Raw genomic sequence first — 15,491 nt, 5'->3', positions numbered from 1 at the left:
GGGCCCTGTTAGGAGGGCTACGACCTGAGAATCTTTGTCTGCCAACTACAACCACACTGGGGAAATAAAGGAGGGAGGTGTGCCAATTCTCCAAGAATTTTTGGCTGTCAAATAGCACATCTGGACAATTCAGGCTAGGAAAAACAAGCACACACACTCATTTCTTTTAAAGTAAGGCCCTCTAGGCTGGAATAAGCCGGACACTGTTCTCAAGAACCATTTCCTAAACTGTGCTTGCTCATTCTTAATTTTCAGAGGTGTGTGGTCCCCTAGCCCATTAATTCCACTGACAAAGAGATGGTTTCCTAGAGACCTCCTGAGAGCAGGGCCACAATAGACCCCAGAATCTGGCTGAGAGACGCCCTAAATTTACAGACCATTCATCGCACCGATTGCCAGGTTTAATCATTAATCAGAAGGGGTCCAAGACAAAAAAAAACTAAAGCCACGCCCCAGGCCCATTTACCAGCTATGTTGACAACTGACACCGCAACAACAAATTATCCTGTTTAAGGACCCAGGCAGAGTTCTTCCAGGGGTCACACCTGAGCACATCACCCCTAAGAACTCCTTTGCGACTGTGGCGCCAGCGCGTGGCCAAGGCTCCTTGCCACGATAGGAATTCCTTCTGTACAATGCAGATGCAGTTCAGTCTGGAAACGTCCAGCCCCTGTGTGTTCTGCCCAGTGATGGTGTTCGGGGAAGGGGGGCAGCAGGACGATCCGATCCGAAGGGCTTAGACTCCTTGGATGGAGGGTGCGAGCCAGTGCGAGGGTCTATCTCTGGCTCTCTATGAATCTCTCCCCACCTTGCATCAGAATCTTGATCCCTGCAGATCTGGGTCCCATCTTCTACCACTTGCGGCCTCTGTCCCACTGTGAAGTTCTGTAGCACCCCTGTCCTCGAGACCCGGAGCTCTCAGGAGAAGAAGCTGGGGGCCGCATCGGGGTCTTTTCCCAATCTGGGGTCTGGCTGCCCCCCTCCCCCGCCGTCTGTTCGCTTTGTAAGGCAGTCAAAACACAGCTAGCGGCCAAAGAGCGGGACGGGAAGCCCAGCCGCCTCGCCTCGCCCCTCGAGCGGGCCCTGGCCCCCTCCTCTCCGCTAGGCCTGCCCTCCCCTTTCCCACTTCTCTCCTCGCCTCACCTCCCCCCATCCCTCTCTCATTTCCTCTGGCACCCGGGCTCGCCGATCCCTCATCCGAAGCCCGGCTTCCAACCTAGACTGAGCGCCCAAACTCGCCTCCCCCTTACCTCTCCCCAATCTCAACCTCCTCCTCTTCCTTCGCCCTGCCCCCCCCCGTCCTACCTCTTCCCCTCCCCCACCTCCCGGCCCCCCCCGCCCCCCTTCCCGTCTCCGCCTGAGATCGCCCCCTAACCTTGTCCCCGCCCACCCCGCGCAGCCGGCCCCTCCGTCCCGGCTGTGCTCCACGTGTGGACCGCTGCGCCCCGGCCCCCTCTGACAGCCACCGCCCGCCGTCCCGCCCCGCGCCCCGCCGGGCCTCTAAAACCCCGGCGCCGCGCCGTCCTCGGCGGCATCTTCCCCGGCGTCCAGCCTCCTTTCCTCCCTCCCCACCAGCCGCTCGCCCGCCCGGGGGCCTCGCGCACCTCAGCTGGGCTGTGCAGCAGCCGCCCGCGCCAAACTGCCCTGCGGGACCCCAAACGAGCCCCGAGGAGACCCTCCTCTCCTTTTTTGGGGGGGCGACTTTTGTCTGCTAGCCCGCTTCCTTTGGTGACTTGTGCAGCTTTCCAGGAGCTGTGCCCGGAGCGCACGGGAATCCGCTCAGGCTCTGCACCTCCCTCCCTCTTTTTTTTTTTTTTTTCCCTTGTGAGGTCCGCTTTCTTTGTAACTTTATGCCGCCGCTGCTCGGGTTACTTTTGTAATTTCCCGCCCCCACCCGCTGGCGGTCCTGGAGTCGCTCGGGGCAGTGGCCCGGGGGATGCAACGTGGACCGCGCGGGGCCGCCGGCTGCCTTGCCGCCGTGCCTTGCTGCCCCCTGTGCTAGAAGCCCGCGCCCCGCTCGCTGCCGGTCAGGAACCGACCGACGCTGCACACAGCTCCACCAGGACGCGGCGACCCAAGGCAGTCCAGCGAACTGACGAAGGGCTGCTCAGACCCTGACTTTTTTTTTCCCCCCGGCCGTGCGGATTTTATCTTCGATAGTCCTGCCTCAACGGGCCGCGATCCGCGCGCTCTTGGCGCCGGCGATGGGGAGACGGCGGCGGTTGTGTCTCCAGCCCTACTTCGTGTGGCTGGGTTGCGTGGCGCTCTGGGCGCAGGGCACAGGGGGCCAGCCCCAGCCTCTGCCACCTAAGATGCTCCGGCCCCAGCCTCCCCCGCAACAGGTCCGGCCCGCCGTAGCGGGCTCCGAAGGTGACTTTGGGGCACCCGAGTATCGGGACGAGGGCGCGGTAGCGGCGAGTCGCGTCCGCAGGCGAGGACAGCAGGACATCCTCCGAGGGTAGGTGGGCGGCGGGGTGGCTGGCTCCTGCGGGGACCTAGGCTTCCCTGCCTCCAACCCCAGCCCTCCCTGACTGTTGTGCTGACGGGTAAAGCCGCAGCTCCCTCCACTAGGAAACTTAATGACCCCAAGAGCGCCTGGAGCTCTCCTTCGGCTTTCTCCCGAGAACCTCAATTCCTCCGCGGAAAGCCCTCCCTAGGGGGCTTCGGCTGCCTGGAGGTGGGGAGCCGGGCCTCTGGGTGCGGATGGCAGAGCGTGTGCGATGTCTGTGGCGCTGGGAAAGGTTCCCAGTGTCAGGCCGAAAGCGGGCCTGGGTCTGCCTTGCGCAGGAGCCCCGGGAGCCTGCCCGCTCCCCACCGTCGGGGGCGCAGCTCTAGAGCCTTTTGTTTGAGGACGTGTGCGGGAGTAGCCGCTGGTTAACAGTCAGCTCCAGCGCTCCACCTTCCGAATCGCCTTCCTTGACATTTAGGGGCCAGAGACACAGTTAATCAAGGAGGGATGGGTTTGGGAACCAGGGCAAGGCTTTTTGAACAGAGTGTTCCTTTTGTTCTCAGCATCAGGCTGCTAGAATAGTAGCAAATGATGTGTTTCTCGTTTCCCGGTTTAAAAAGGCAAGCAAGGGAGGGCAGGCGAAAGGGGATGTTTAGCTGTTCCGGGCCCTCTCCCATTCTAGCGTCTAGCCCCTGTACCTCCACCTCTGTTTCCCCAAACCCAAGAATTTGAAGTGGGGCTTTGATTTGTTCGCCGTCCTGAAATCTGCTCACGGTGGGCTTTGCTTAGGAAGGCGTTTTTGTATCGCTTGCACCCGTCTTTACAAGTGTATCACCGTGTTCGTCCCCTGCAGGCCCAACGTGTGCGGTTCCAGATTCCACTCCTATTGCTGCCCAGGATGGAAGACGCTCCCAGGGGGGAATCAGTGCATCGTCCGTGAGTATCTGGAGGGGCACACAGGCGAGGGCAGTACACTCAGTTCTGCTTCAGGGCTGGAACACTCAGCTGCCTGTACAAAACCACCCGTCACACAAGCCATGGTAATGAGAGCTCTCGGGGGGGGGGGGGGGGGGGGAGAGCTGCATCAGCGAAGACTTCAGGAACAGAAACCTGGGAGAAAGACGTTGATGAAGGTTTTAGCATGCTCGGATGCTTTGCTTAACCATGTATTTGTGCACACTGATGCAAACGGAGGTTTTTGTGTTCGAACAATTCCCTAGACAGCTCAGCATCACCTTTTCTTTAAAATCCGTGTAAGGCCACAGTATTGCTAGCTCACTCCCGGACTCTCACGCTTTGGCCATCAGAATATCAGTCTTAGACCTTTATGTCTCTTGCTCATCTCCGGGTAGTTCTCGTTAGCCACATGGCGAAGGTTTAAAAGAAGTAATCGCCTCCCAGATTTTGAATTGACCCAAAGTTAACAGAATTTTTGTTTTGCTTTTAAGAGACTTAATCTAAATTGTTTGACTCTTCCGGGGTGGGGGGCAGCGAAACTTATAGAATTTCCACACTGGACAGTATGGTTTCTCAAACATGAATCAAACACCTTGAAAACGTCTGTATATCGGAACTTAAAGGTTGGGGTTGTTATTATTATTATCAGTATTAGTATTAGTAGTTGTAGCATTTAAGATTCCAAAGTGTACATATGCATGTCTCCAAATTCTAAGTGGCAAACTCATTATTTTCCAGTGTCATGATCAAATACCTGTGGGAATCTTCTTTCATACGCATGTTGGGTGAAGTGCGACATGCCTTTCCATGTGTGTTTATGTAGCCCGGACACATTTGTCCACTCTGGAGGACAGCCAGGTCACAGACAACACATGCGTTTGCAGTCCATCTTGACTCTAGGCTGACCTTGGTCTTCTCTGGGGGAAAGATAATTATGCCATTATGAGCAGCAAGAGGGCAAGCTACCCTAGCCCAGGGCTACTGTGGGCATAGTGGCATCTCTGACTCTGTATTTATTGGTTTTGTGGGTTTGAGACAGACCATAAGTGCTGTTTCTGTTCTTTCAAAGGACAGAAGTTTGAAATTTTATTGTCAAGATTTTTTTTCTCTTTCTATTAAAAAAAAAAATCCCACAACCACTAGCAATCAAGAAAAAAAAAAACCTATTGTGTTCTTTTAAGTTATTGATTTAGAAATACTTTAAAATGGCCCTCCATGAATGTATAGGTCTTTGGTTTTATTTAAAGAAGAAGAAGAAGAAGAAGAAGAAGAAGAAGAAGAAGAAGAAGAAGAAGAAGAAGAAGAAAGAGTGATGGTCACAGAAAGTCCTATGTGAAGTATTTATAGAAGGTGCATTACTCTTTCAGGCCACTGGGGCATTACTGTGTCTGCCTCACACTAGCAGGGGCTCCTAGACTATTGAAACAGCTAATGTCACTCACCACACACCTGCCACACTCTGCTGGAAATGACTTAGGCACTTCGGAAAGTCTGACTCACTAGATGTAATGAATGTGACTGCCATTATTGAGTTGGAGAGCAGCCGAGGAGAAAGGATAGGTTTATGGTACGTGTTGAAAATCTGTAGAGTCGGGTTTTATTGGATCACTAAGGAATGGGAATTCCAGAGAGCAAAGCCTTCCAGTAGAGCTGCAGTAGTGCTATGTGTATGGACCAGTGAGTGTCCCCTTTAAACACTTTGACCGTCATCATGCCATTTCCTTCTTTAGAAGATCAGCTTTGAGCAACTCCTAGTGACTACTGTCACCCACATTTCTCCTACTTGAAATATTTGGGTGCTAATGGGATGCATTAGGCGACTCGTGTCATTATCTTCCTAGCTCCAAGAAATATTTATGATATCTATATCAAGGATAGCTAAGTAATATTTACAATTAACACCATAATAAAATAACTTACACGCTTGAGTGCATAAAATTCGCGCATAAATTCAACAGAAGAGCAGACGTGCGGCAGTGGTACCCTTCCTTCCTCTTGGCCGAGCCTCACCTAAGTTTAGCTACGTTGAATTCATTAATTCTGCTATTTTCACATCTTAAAAAGGTCACATGTGAAGAAATAAGGAAATTAAAGACACTGTGGACTTACAACTAGGAATTTTTGTTTCCAGAATTTTTTGATAATGGTATTTCTTTGTTGAATTGACTTATATTTCCCTTTGAAGCAAAGATAAACTGAGAAGCAATTCACAAATAATAGTAATAACATGGGGACAACTGATTAATTTTCTCATTTGTTTATGTCTCCACATTCTCCCTGTGCAATTCACAAATAATAGTAATAACATGGGGACAACTGATTAATTTTCTCATTTGTTTATGTCTCCACATTCTCCCTGTGCAGAGTGAGCTTTAAAGTCTGACTGAGACCAGGCTCCACACAAGAAGGCAATAAAGAAATGTGTCTGTTATTTTAAAAGCATGATGCATTATGAGCTTGTTCCCTCTTTCATTACGATTAGTTTATTTATTGGTTTTTAAAGACAGGGCCTCTAGCTAGTCTGCTGGGATGGAACTAGCTGTGTTGCCAGCTTGGCCTTGAAGTCCCAGGCTCTCTTTCTACCACTCAAGTGCTGAGATTACAGGCTTGAGCCACCGTGCCCAGCTGTTATTATTCTTAATTGTGGCTTGAAATGCCGTTGAGGTACTTTCAAATTTCCATGTTTGTTTCCAAACTGACTTTCTAGCTTTTCTTTAAAAAAAAAAAAAAAAAAAAAACTTTAAAAAATGTCTTAGAACATGAAATAAAGGAAGAAGAGGTTGCTTATGCATTTGTTTATGGAGAAATTATGCAGTAGTGCTTTGATCATTGGGAAAACAATGGGATGAGATTGGCTTAGCATTTGAGAAATGAAAAATATTTCAGAACCTTCCAATATAACCCTTTTGATTTATGTTTCTAATGAGAAAGTGGAACCCACTTTTGAATGTTTTGAATGTTTTCTGTGCTCACAGTGGCCCATTGTCAGAGTGAGAACTCAGCATCATATCTGTGTCATATGTGTGACATATGTGTCATGTTCTAAGTACCAGTCCATGCAGGTTCTCCTGTCATCACCATTCTCCTAGTATGTCCCTGTCTCCTTCCACTCCTTCCCACATCGCTACGATTCCGATTCCTCAGCTCTGTTAAAATAGAGGTGCTAGAATGAGACCACAGACTGAAATGAGCATTGGGAGGAAGGAGTTTGTCCATCAGCCTTGCTTCTTCCTGGCCTGTGAACAGTACACACCGAAGCCTTGACAGGCAACTCATTGCCTGATAATGTCCAAGCTCCACCCCCTTGAACCATCTTTTAGTTTGAGACCTAAATAGAGCCACTTCAATGAAGCATAGATTCATCTGCCTGCTAAGAAGGGACCCTTGAAATAAAACTAAGTTTTAATGAGCATTTGTCGTAAAAAAAAAATAGTGGTGATCAGAAACTAATATATTTTAAGTATTCTATGGTGGGTACTATTTTCTTGTCCCCCCCCCCATTTTAAATCTTAAGAACATAATATTCTTACAGTATTTTCACTCTGGAGACCTTGTTGATACACTGTCCATATTATACAGAGGCTAAAAGGGGACTTAGAAAAAGAAAACAGTTACAGGTCTGATCTTGTAAAGACTTCCTCTCACTATCTGAGGTCCCGGGTCTCTTTGAAAGCATTAAGATCTCTCTCCAGCAAAAGATTCGTGTGCATGCTGCTCTAAGCATTTACATGTAGCTTCAGGGCGTTCCCAGACCCTTCTCTTGTTTCATGCATCCTGGGTCAGAGCAAATTAGCACACAGACTTTGTGCTCAAAGAGGGAATTCAACCGGGGACATAGAGATAAATCTTTCAGCTCCTTAATGGCCTGACTAAATTTGGGAGGGAGAGTTCCTGTTCCAAGGCACTTGACTGCAGGTTTTGAGTATCTGTGGTATGTGCTGTGTCAGTGGACCTAATATTCTTGGCTCAGATGAACCTCTTCTTCACAGAGGTCACTGTTGTAGGAAACTTTAACCCCCACCCCGACCCCTGTCAGAATGACTTTTCAGAGCAGCAGGACTGGGCTAGGTTGTGCTGATAATATGGCAGAAGAAAGACTGGAGGAAGGAAAGGAATTATGAAGGGGGATAAAGATTGATGACAGGGTAGGGCAGAAGCCAGCTGGGATGGAATGTTTAGGGAACATGACGTTAGGCCAACTCGTTAGGGCCTGGTGTCTATTCCTACCATTTTCACATTCTTTCATAGTAGGCTATATTCTCTAAGATGTGCAGTCTTTCTGGGTTTCTTCCCTACTGCCAGCTCCCTAAGGATCAAGAATTCCTCCTTTGGTGAATCCTGAATTCAGAAGTTTTTAGTTTTTCATTACAAAACAAAAACAAAACTTGTATCGATGATACAATTAAAGAATTGGCATTAATTAGTGTTATAGAATTTGAAAGAGTTTTACTTGTTTGTACATCATCACAAGGAAATGGTAAAACTTAGTGCCGTGTCTCCAGTGGGTGATTTATTATATACTGAAAGTCAGGCGTTTTGCAACTTTGATTTCATACCCTAGTTTTTCAGACCTATGACTTTAAAATATGGCTTTCATTCCACGAAGCACAGTCAAGGGTGCTGTCACTCATTCCCACTCATGTTGTGTTCTCTGCAGCCATTTGCAGGAACAGCTGTGGAGATGGCTTCTGTTCCCGTCCCAACATGTGTACTTGTTCCAGCGGACAAATATCTCCGACCTGTGGAGCAAAATCAAGTACGTTAGCTCTCTGGGACTACATCCACTGCGTTTTCCTTAAACCCGTGAACCAGTGACAACTGACCTCCTCAAAGAAGACATGGATTGGTGATTGTTCTCACTAACCAGGCTTGTGTTAAATTTTGAACTCAGACCATCTCAGTGCCTCCACTGTTGCCTAATCACTAACAGAAAATGTGTCTGAGTAGTGGGATTGTTATGATTCCATGAAGTGATTCTTCATAGTAATTTTAACTCCCCAAGCTTTCGTTATGTGCAAGGTTCTATGTGCAGTATTTCCACTATTTCAACCCTCTCATCAGCATGGTTTGATACTGATATGATCCCATCTTGCAGAGGAGGAAAGTGACGCAAATAACATGTTAACTAACCACTGTGCTACTTTGATGTCTATTGCTATGATAAACTTCATGACCAGAGACAACTTGGGGGAGGAAAAGGTTCGTTTTCTCTTAAAACTCCCAGGTAACACCCCATCACCAAGGCAAGCCAGAGCAGGGACTCGGCAAGCACCTGGAGTCAGGGACTGAAGCAGAGGCCATGGTGGAATACTGCCTACCAGCTTGCTTACATGGCCTTTTCATCTACTTTCTTCACCACCCAGCACCACCTGCATAGGTGGTAGAGCCTGTAGTGGGTTGGGCCCTTCCACATTAACATTCCATCAAGAAAACGCCCTGTAAACTTACCCATTGACAGTCAAATGGACACAGCTCTCCCAGGTAACTCTAGCTTGTATCAAACTGACAAAAATCTAGTCAGGTCACACACCCAAGGCAACAGAGACTTGAATCTATGGACCAAGGCTGACTAAATGTGTACTCCAAAACACTAGCCTGTATTCATTGCCTTTTGTGTAATTATTGAAGCTTTCATTCTATTTGTGTCTGAGCTATGGGGAGGGAAGGAGATAAAAAAGACAAGAGATATTTACTGAAGTCCTGACCAAATATTTTGTTACACATATTAATTTCCAACAATTCTATAAAATAAGAATGTACTTTTTTTTTTCTTGACTCCTTAGAAAATGTTGGGACTCAAAGTCCAAGACTAACCTTGTGTGCAAGGGTTTAAGATCACATTAGATAAAGCAGAAATGAAATTGTTTACTTAACCGCTCAATATCTAAATAAGAGCTTTAAATCTGCCTTAAAGATTGCTACATTTGAATAGTTCCCTCACAAGTATTTCCTCGACAAGAGTGATGTAGAACCTGTCTGATTCAGGAGTAAGATTCAAAAGATGCACACCAGTGTCTGTCTTCTGATGGACCACTGACAGGAGCCTCTGGGGTCATTGTTTTCGAGTAGTCTGTTTACTCAGCGACTTAAGACTTACCATGCAAATGTGCAAAGACTTTGAGTACCTTCAGTAGCACGTTTCCTCTTGCTAGACTGCCCTCCAGAGACCCTTCCTCTGTGTGTTCATTATCTATTTCCTGATTTCCTCCCACCTACCATTGGCAAAAAAAACAAAACATGAATCAAAGCAATACTGTTTCTTTTTATTCCCAACATAATATTTTTATTGCCTTGTTGGGCATTTCATAGAATGTTCCCTGATCACATTCATTTCCCAGGCCCACCCTATCACCCTTATGACCTCCCCACAAAAAGAAAAGAAAAGAGAAGGAAAAAAAATACCAAATGCAATACTGCTTCTTAATGTGCAGATCTGAACAGGGATCACTAGACATGGTACCTGGTACCGTCGGGGATCCACACATTAATTTGGTCTTTAGAGAATACCTAGTACCTTTCCACCAGGAACTTTCCTAACCCTGCCAACCTTTATCCTTCTTGAACCTGCTACAGCTTTTTAACTCCATTTATCATTAACTGCCTGAAACAATTTTTTGCATGAGTGTGTGTGTGTGTGTGTGTGTGTGTACATGCACATGAGCACTCATGTAGAGGCCAGAAGGTAACCTGGCCATTCCAAGTGAGGTAGAGCTCACTTCCAAAGTGAAACTCTTGATTCATGGCTGACCACAGTCTTATGTCTGCAGCTGCTTTCTCATCAGGTGGCCCTGGCACCCACCCAGTGCTCACACAACTGTGGCTTTTCTGTTCCCATGTAACTCTTTAAATACGTGCCTTCTAGTAGACAGTGTATTTCAGCTCCACCTTTTTCTTGTCGTGTGGTTCAAGCCATCCTCATTTTTCACCAGACTCCCATCCATGTGACTTCTTTAAGTCCCTTTTCTACAGAGCAGCTCACTCAATAAAATGGAATCTCTTCACTTTTATTGAAACCCTTCGCTTTCATTTGCAGTTCGCAGATACTAAACCCTTTGGTGGACAAAGATAAGATGAACCCCACCTTAACTGCTGGCCTTGCCTTCCTTTCTATGATACCTTCCACACCAATTCTTTGGAGGAAACCCTAAACGATCTGAAAGGTCTTCATGTTGTTGGATTCTTACCCCTCTAAAACTGGTCCTTGCTGTTTCCCATGCCTGGACGATTCTCATTCTTCAAAGATCAGTCTAAATGTCACAGCAGAGGTTTTGTTTTGTTTTGTTGTTTTTCTGGTTGCTGTGTTTTAAGTTCCTAACTAAAACTTCTCCAGACAGTTAATCGCAATTTATAATTACTGTGTAGTGTTTGAAGCTTAGATTTTATTTGTCCCCCTACTGATTTGCAGGTTCCAAGGGGACTGACCCCAATCCATCATGGCAGCAGACACATAGGTCCTGACTTCCAAGTGGACAGAAGTGTCACCCACATGCCCTAAACTAGGCTACTAACACCCTTTAGTGATTTCTTTTGACACAGGAATCAAAGTTTGTTTTAAATATATACTGACTCACCCATGTTAACAGGCACATGCACAGGTGTGGCCTTAAAGACAAACAATAAACGTTTGTTTGGACAACAACATCTGCATTAGTGGAAAATATTTGCCATCAGATTGGACAGGTAACTTATAGAGGCATGAGCTCATGGGTACAACTTGGTGACTGGTGTCTGTCTTTCTTTTTCTTGCTGTTCTCTGCAGTCCAGCAGTGCAGTGTGCGGTGCATGAACGGTGGAACCTGTGCTGATGACCACTGCCAGTGCCAGAAGGGATACATCGGGACGTACTGTGGACAACGTAAGAAACCTTAGCAACAACTTCACTATAAACACTGTGACTCACTGGCCATTTCATATTGGTCAGAACTTAAGTTCTTGTAAGGCGTATGGCTGGCCATTGGAAGAGGTAGTTTAATATGCTAAGTCAGAGTTCATAATTTAGCCTGGAAGAATTATTCTAACTCAGTAGGTTTTTTTTTTATGCTTTATAATATTGATGTTGAACACTAGCAACATGCTATCCAGTTTGGTATTTGTCATGGGTATTTACGCCACAAAACATAGATAAGTTCCTGAAAAAATAGTGAAAGATATTGGAAAACTCTGTAGCTTCTCCTACTCATATATACAATTTTTAAGAGTTATTCAAACCCCCTTGAGAGCCAATTTCACAAATTACCAATTGTTCAAACATATTTACTACAAGAATACAGGACTATGAAGTTATCTGAAAAGATTAGGTATCACTATGAAAGAAGAGAGGTCTTACCCACTCCCAACATGGGAGATTGAGATCAGGGTCTTTACATGCCAGGCAAGCACGTTACCACTGTGCTGTGTTCCTACGCCCCGAAATATAATCTTCACTGGAGAGAATCACACACTGATCACTAGATAGTCCTATTCGGAGCAGGGTGCTGATTGGAGCTCCTTGCCTGTGACATATTCCTGGGGAATACAGTTGGTTAATGTCCACCAAATCACGACACTTTTATGAGAGATTGCACTGCTTTTGTTTGTTGGGTTAGTTTTGTTTGCAGTACTGAGCATGAGTCCAAGTCTTTGTGCACGATAGGCAGGCTTCCTATAGCTGGGACAGAGCCTCAGCTCTCTTTTTACTTTTCACTTTGAGACTGGCTCTAACTAAATTATGCAGGCTGTCTCTGACCTCACCTTCTGGCCCAAGCTGGCCTACAACTTGTGATCATCCAGCCTCAGGCTCCCTGGTAGCTGGGATACACAGGCCTGCACTACCTAGCCAAGCCAAAAATAGCATAATTTTAAGTACATATGAAAAACATTAAAGAAGGCCGAATCACATCTCAAAAGATCACCCACGTCATTTCATTCATGTTTCATGTGAGCTTAGACCCTGTACTGGGGCTTCCCTGAGAACTCCCGATCTGTTTCCAGCATGGAAGAACCGATGGGAAGTGTGAAGGAGGATCTGATTTTAATTATGGTATTTATTTTTGTCGCAGAGTGAAATGTTTCTTGATTGTGATAAACATGGATAACATGACATTTATCATCTTAAACACTTTAAGTTACAGTGCGGTGGCATTAGTCTATTCACATTGCAGTGCAGACATCTCTATCCCATCTTCAGGATGTCTGTGCAATAAAACCAAAGCTCTACACCCACCCATGAGACCACTGCCCTCATTTCCTTTTCATCCCAATCTCTAATACACAACATACTAGATTATGCTTTTAATTTCTCTTGGTGCTTTATAAAGTAAGCACAGTATTTGTCCTTTATTTCCACTGGTTCAATTTACTTGGCCTGATAAACTCAGGTTTTATTCAGGCTGTAGCATGTATCAGAACTCCTTTCTCTTAAATTACTGTCAGGAATTCTGTCTGTCTGTCTGTCTGTCTGTCGTGTGTGTGTGTGTATGTGTGTGTGTGTGTGTGTGTGTGTGTGTGTTGTGTGACACTGTTTATGCATCTGTTGATGAACATTTATGTTAATTCATCTTTTGGGCGTTGTGAGCAATGCTGCTACAAATACTATTGCATACATAACTATTTGAGTCCTGGTTTTCATTCTTTTGGATATATACCCAGAGATATATACTCCAATTTGCTGGACATGCAGAGGCTCTGTTTAGTGTCTGAGGGAGAGCTATACTGTTTTCTGTTACAGCTGCAGGAATTATTCCTGACAGGATGCAGAAGGGACCAGCTTGCCTGGGTATTTTCTCTTTCTCTTTAAATGAAAACTATTCTAATAGGTATGACGCAGTATTGCATTGTGGTTGTCCTAGTTATTTTTAATATTGTCTTCTGGGTGTAACTGTAGCTTCCCAAGCAATGCTATAAAGGTGTAGCACAATATCAAGAAAATAAATCAGTTTAAAGGCAGTTTGTATGCTGGTAAACACAGGAATAGGCCAACTCAATGATTAGATAATACATGTTTTGGTGTTTCCTTTATTTGTAACACTGAACTCTGCCACTGTGTAAAGATGAGCACAAGCTTGTGTTTCTAAGGGAGAGTTGGAGAAGCAGAGATAGACCGGAAAAGCAGGTCCCTGTGATAGTGGATTCTTGTTCACAGGAGACATTACAAGCAGAACCTTCTTGGGGTCATTATCTAGACAGGCCCAATAAGGGGAAATGAAGGAATCATTTTAAAGACCCAGCCCAGAAGCTGTTTAGCAGACCCCCAGTCTTAGGTTCTCTCTCATTCAGAGACTTTTGCTTTCTCAGAAGCTCAGTTTTCTATACTTCTAGGATATTCAATTCTTTGTCCATCCCAGGAAATGAGCAATCCCCTAGATGATCAATGCAGCCCTGTTACAGTACTTGGGAACTGTTATCTACTCAAGGTTGCATACTTGACCAAAAATCAGAGGAAGACTCAGAAGTAGCTGCTCTATGAAGGCCTCTTCTGAGAGAGGGGAACACCCACACACTTAACTAGCAAGGTGGAAACTCCCAGTTAAACATCACAAAGGTTAGCATTAGAGTAAGGAGAGTAGGGGATTGGGCACCTGCATAGCAGGGTGCTTTGATCTCTTATGGCTAGACAGAAATTTCTCCCTGAAGAGAGTAGAAGTTTATGCTGCCACTCCTAAAGCAAGAGACAGAGCAAGGCACACCACAGGGAACTAATTGTCTTCCCAGAGAGGAATAGGGAGGATTTTCCACTCCATAAGCTTGGGAAAAAGCCATGGGGAAGGTCACTGTGCTTTTTACCCCATGCCCAGCTCTTAGGTCCCTATGCCGTGAATAACTTATGGGTAGGCACCTGGCTGTAGGGGGAAGGGAGCATTCTTGCATCGTATTGAGCCAAATCGCTGTGTGTCCTTCCCTTTGCATGGGGCTGCGAAGGTGCACGTGTGGGGAAGTGGACTGGCGGGTAAATGAACAGGTGAGAATCTCTGTTCATGGTCTGTTTCTTGTCAACTTCACAAAGACTGGATTCATCAGGGAAGAGGGCACCTCAAATGGGGAATTGCCTTCGTCAGATGCTTCAGGCAAGTCTGTGGGGCAATTTTGACTGATGGCTGATCGTGAAGGGGCCAGATCACTGTGGGAAATGCCACCCCTTGGGACTGGGGAGGGCAGATGGTTCTATGTTGTATAAGAAAGCAGGCTGAGCAATCCAGTAAGCAGCATTCCTCAATGCCTCTGCTTCAGTCCCTGCTTCCATGTTCCTGCCCCAGTTATTCCTCATCATGGACTATGAAGACCTAAAGGCAAGTTTCCTCCCCACGTTGGTTTTGGTCACTGTTTTACTACAGCAACAGAACCATGAATAGTGCAGAATCCAGTGCAAATTTGGGTCATTAGCAGATCTAAGATGAGAAGAAATCAGTAAGGGAATGGGAATGCACATCTGCGCACAGGTCATAGCATCTGTTTTCGATCCTGTGGGGAAAATATTCTCGACACAAGGAAAAGCAAGTTCAAAGGTGCTATGACGTAAAATAGACTCTGCCGACTGTGAAAACAGTAACAGAACCTCTGTGGCTGGAGTAATACAGAGACAAAGGACAGTGGCAGGTGACAGGTCTGGAGAGGAAGGTTTGGCTTTATAGGCCAAGGGAAGAAACATGAACGGTCTTTCAAGAATTATGAGAACACAATGAATTTTGAATAGTCAAGTGCCGTAGTTAGGATTACTGTTGCTGCAATGAAGCACCATGACCAACTTGGGGAGGAAAGGGTTTATTTATCTTAAGCTTCCAATCACAGTTCATCATTGCAGGAAGTCAGGACAGGAACTCAAGTGGGGCAGGAACCTGGAGGCAGGAGCTGGTGCAGAGGCCATGGAAGGATGCTGTTTACTGTCTTACTCTACATGGTTTGCTCAGCCTGCTTTCTTATAGAACCCAGGACAACCTGGAACACCAGCCTAGGGATGGCACCACTCACAAAGGACTGGTCCCTCCCCCATCATCACTAGTTTAAAAAAATTCCCCATAGTTGGATTTTATGGAGGCATTTTTGTCAACAGAAACTACCTCCTCTAAGATAACTATAGCTTGTGTCAAGTTGCCATAAATCCAGCCAGTAC

General features: G+C 46.2%; 1 protein-coding gene across 1 annotated transcript in view; it reads left to right on the top strand.

Moving 5' to 3' along the window:
• Window positions 1-2,181: 2,181 nt before the first annotated feature.
• Fbn2 (fibrillin 2) overlaps window positions 2,182-15,491 on the top strand; it is a 215,755-nt gene continuing 202,445 nt past the window's right edge. The window contains exons 1-4 of the mRNA XM_055622919.1: window positions 2,182-2,458; window positions 3,303-3,385; window positions 8,064-8,162; window positions 11,166-11,261. Of these exons, the coding sequence (XP_055478894.1) occupies window positions 2,205-2,458; window positions 3,303-3,385; window positions 8,064-8,162; window positions 11,166-11,261 (532 nt within the window). The 5' untranslated portion in view covers window positions 2,182-2,204. The remainder of the gene's footprint in view (window positions 2,459-3,302; window positions 3,386-8,063; window positions 8,163-11,165; window positions 11,262-15,491) is intronic.

The sequence above is a fragment of the Psammomys obesus genome, unplaced genomic scaffold (assembly GCF_907164565.1).
Source record: "Psammomys obesus unplaced genomic scaffold, mPsaObe1.curated_primary_1811, whole genome shotgun sequence".
Taxonomy (NCBI): domain Eukaryota; kingdom Metazoa; phylum Chordata; class Mammalia; order Rodentia; family Muridae; genus Psammomys; species Psammomys obesus.
The sequence above is the reverse complement of the archived record's forward strand: the minus strand, read 5'-3'. Positions and strand labels throughout refer to the sequence as shown.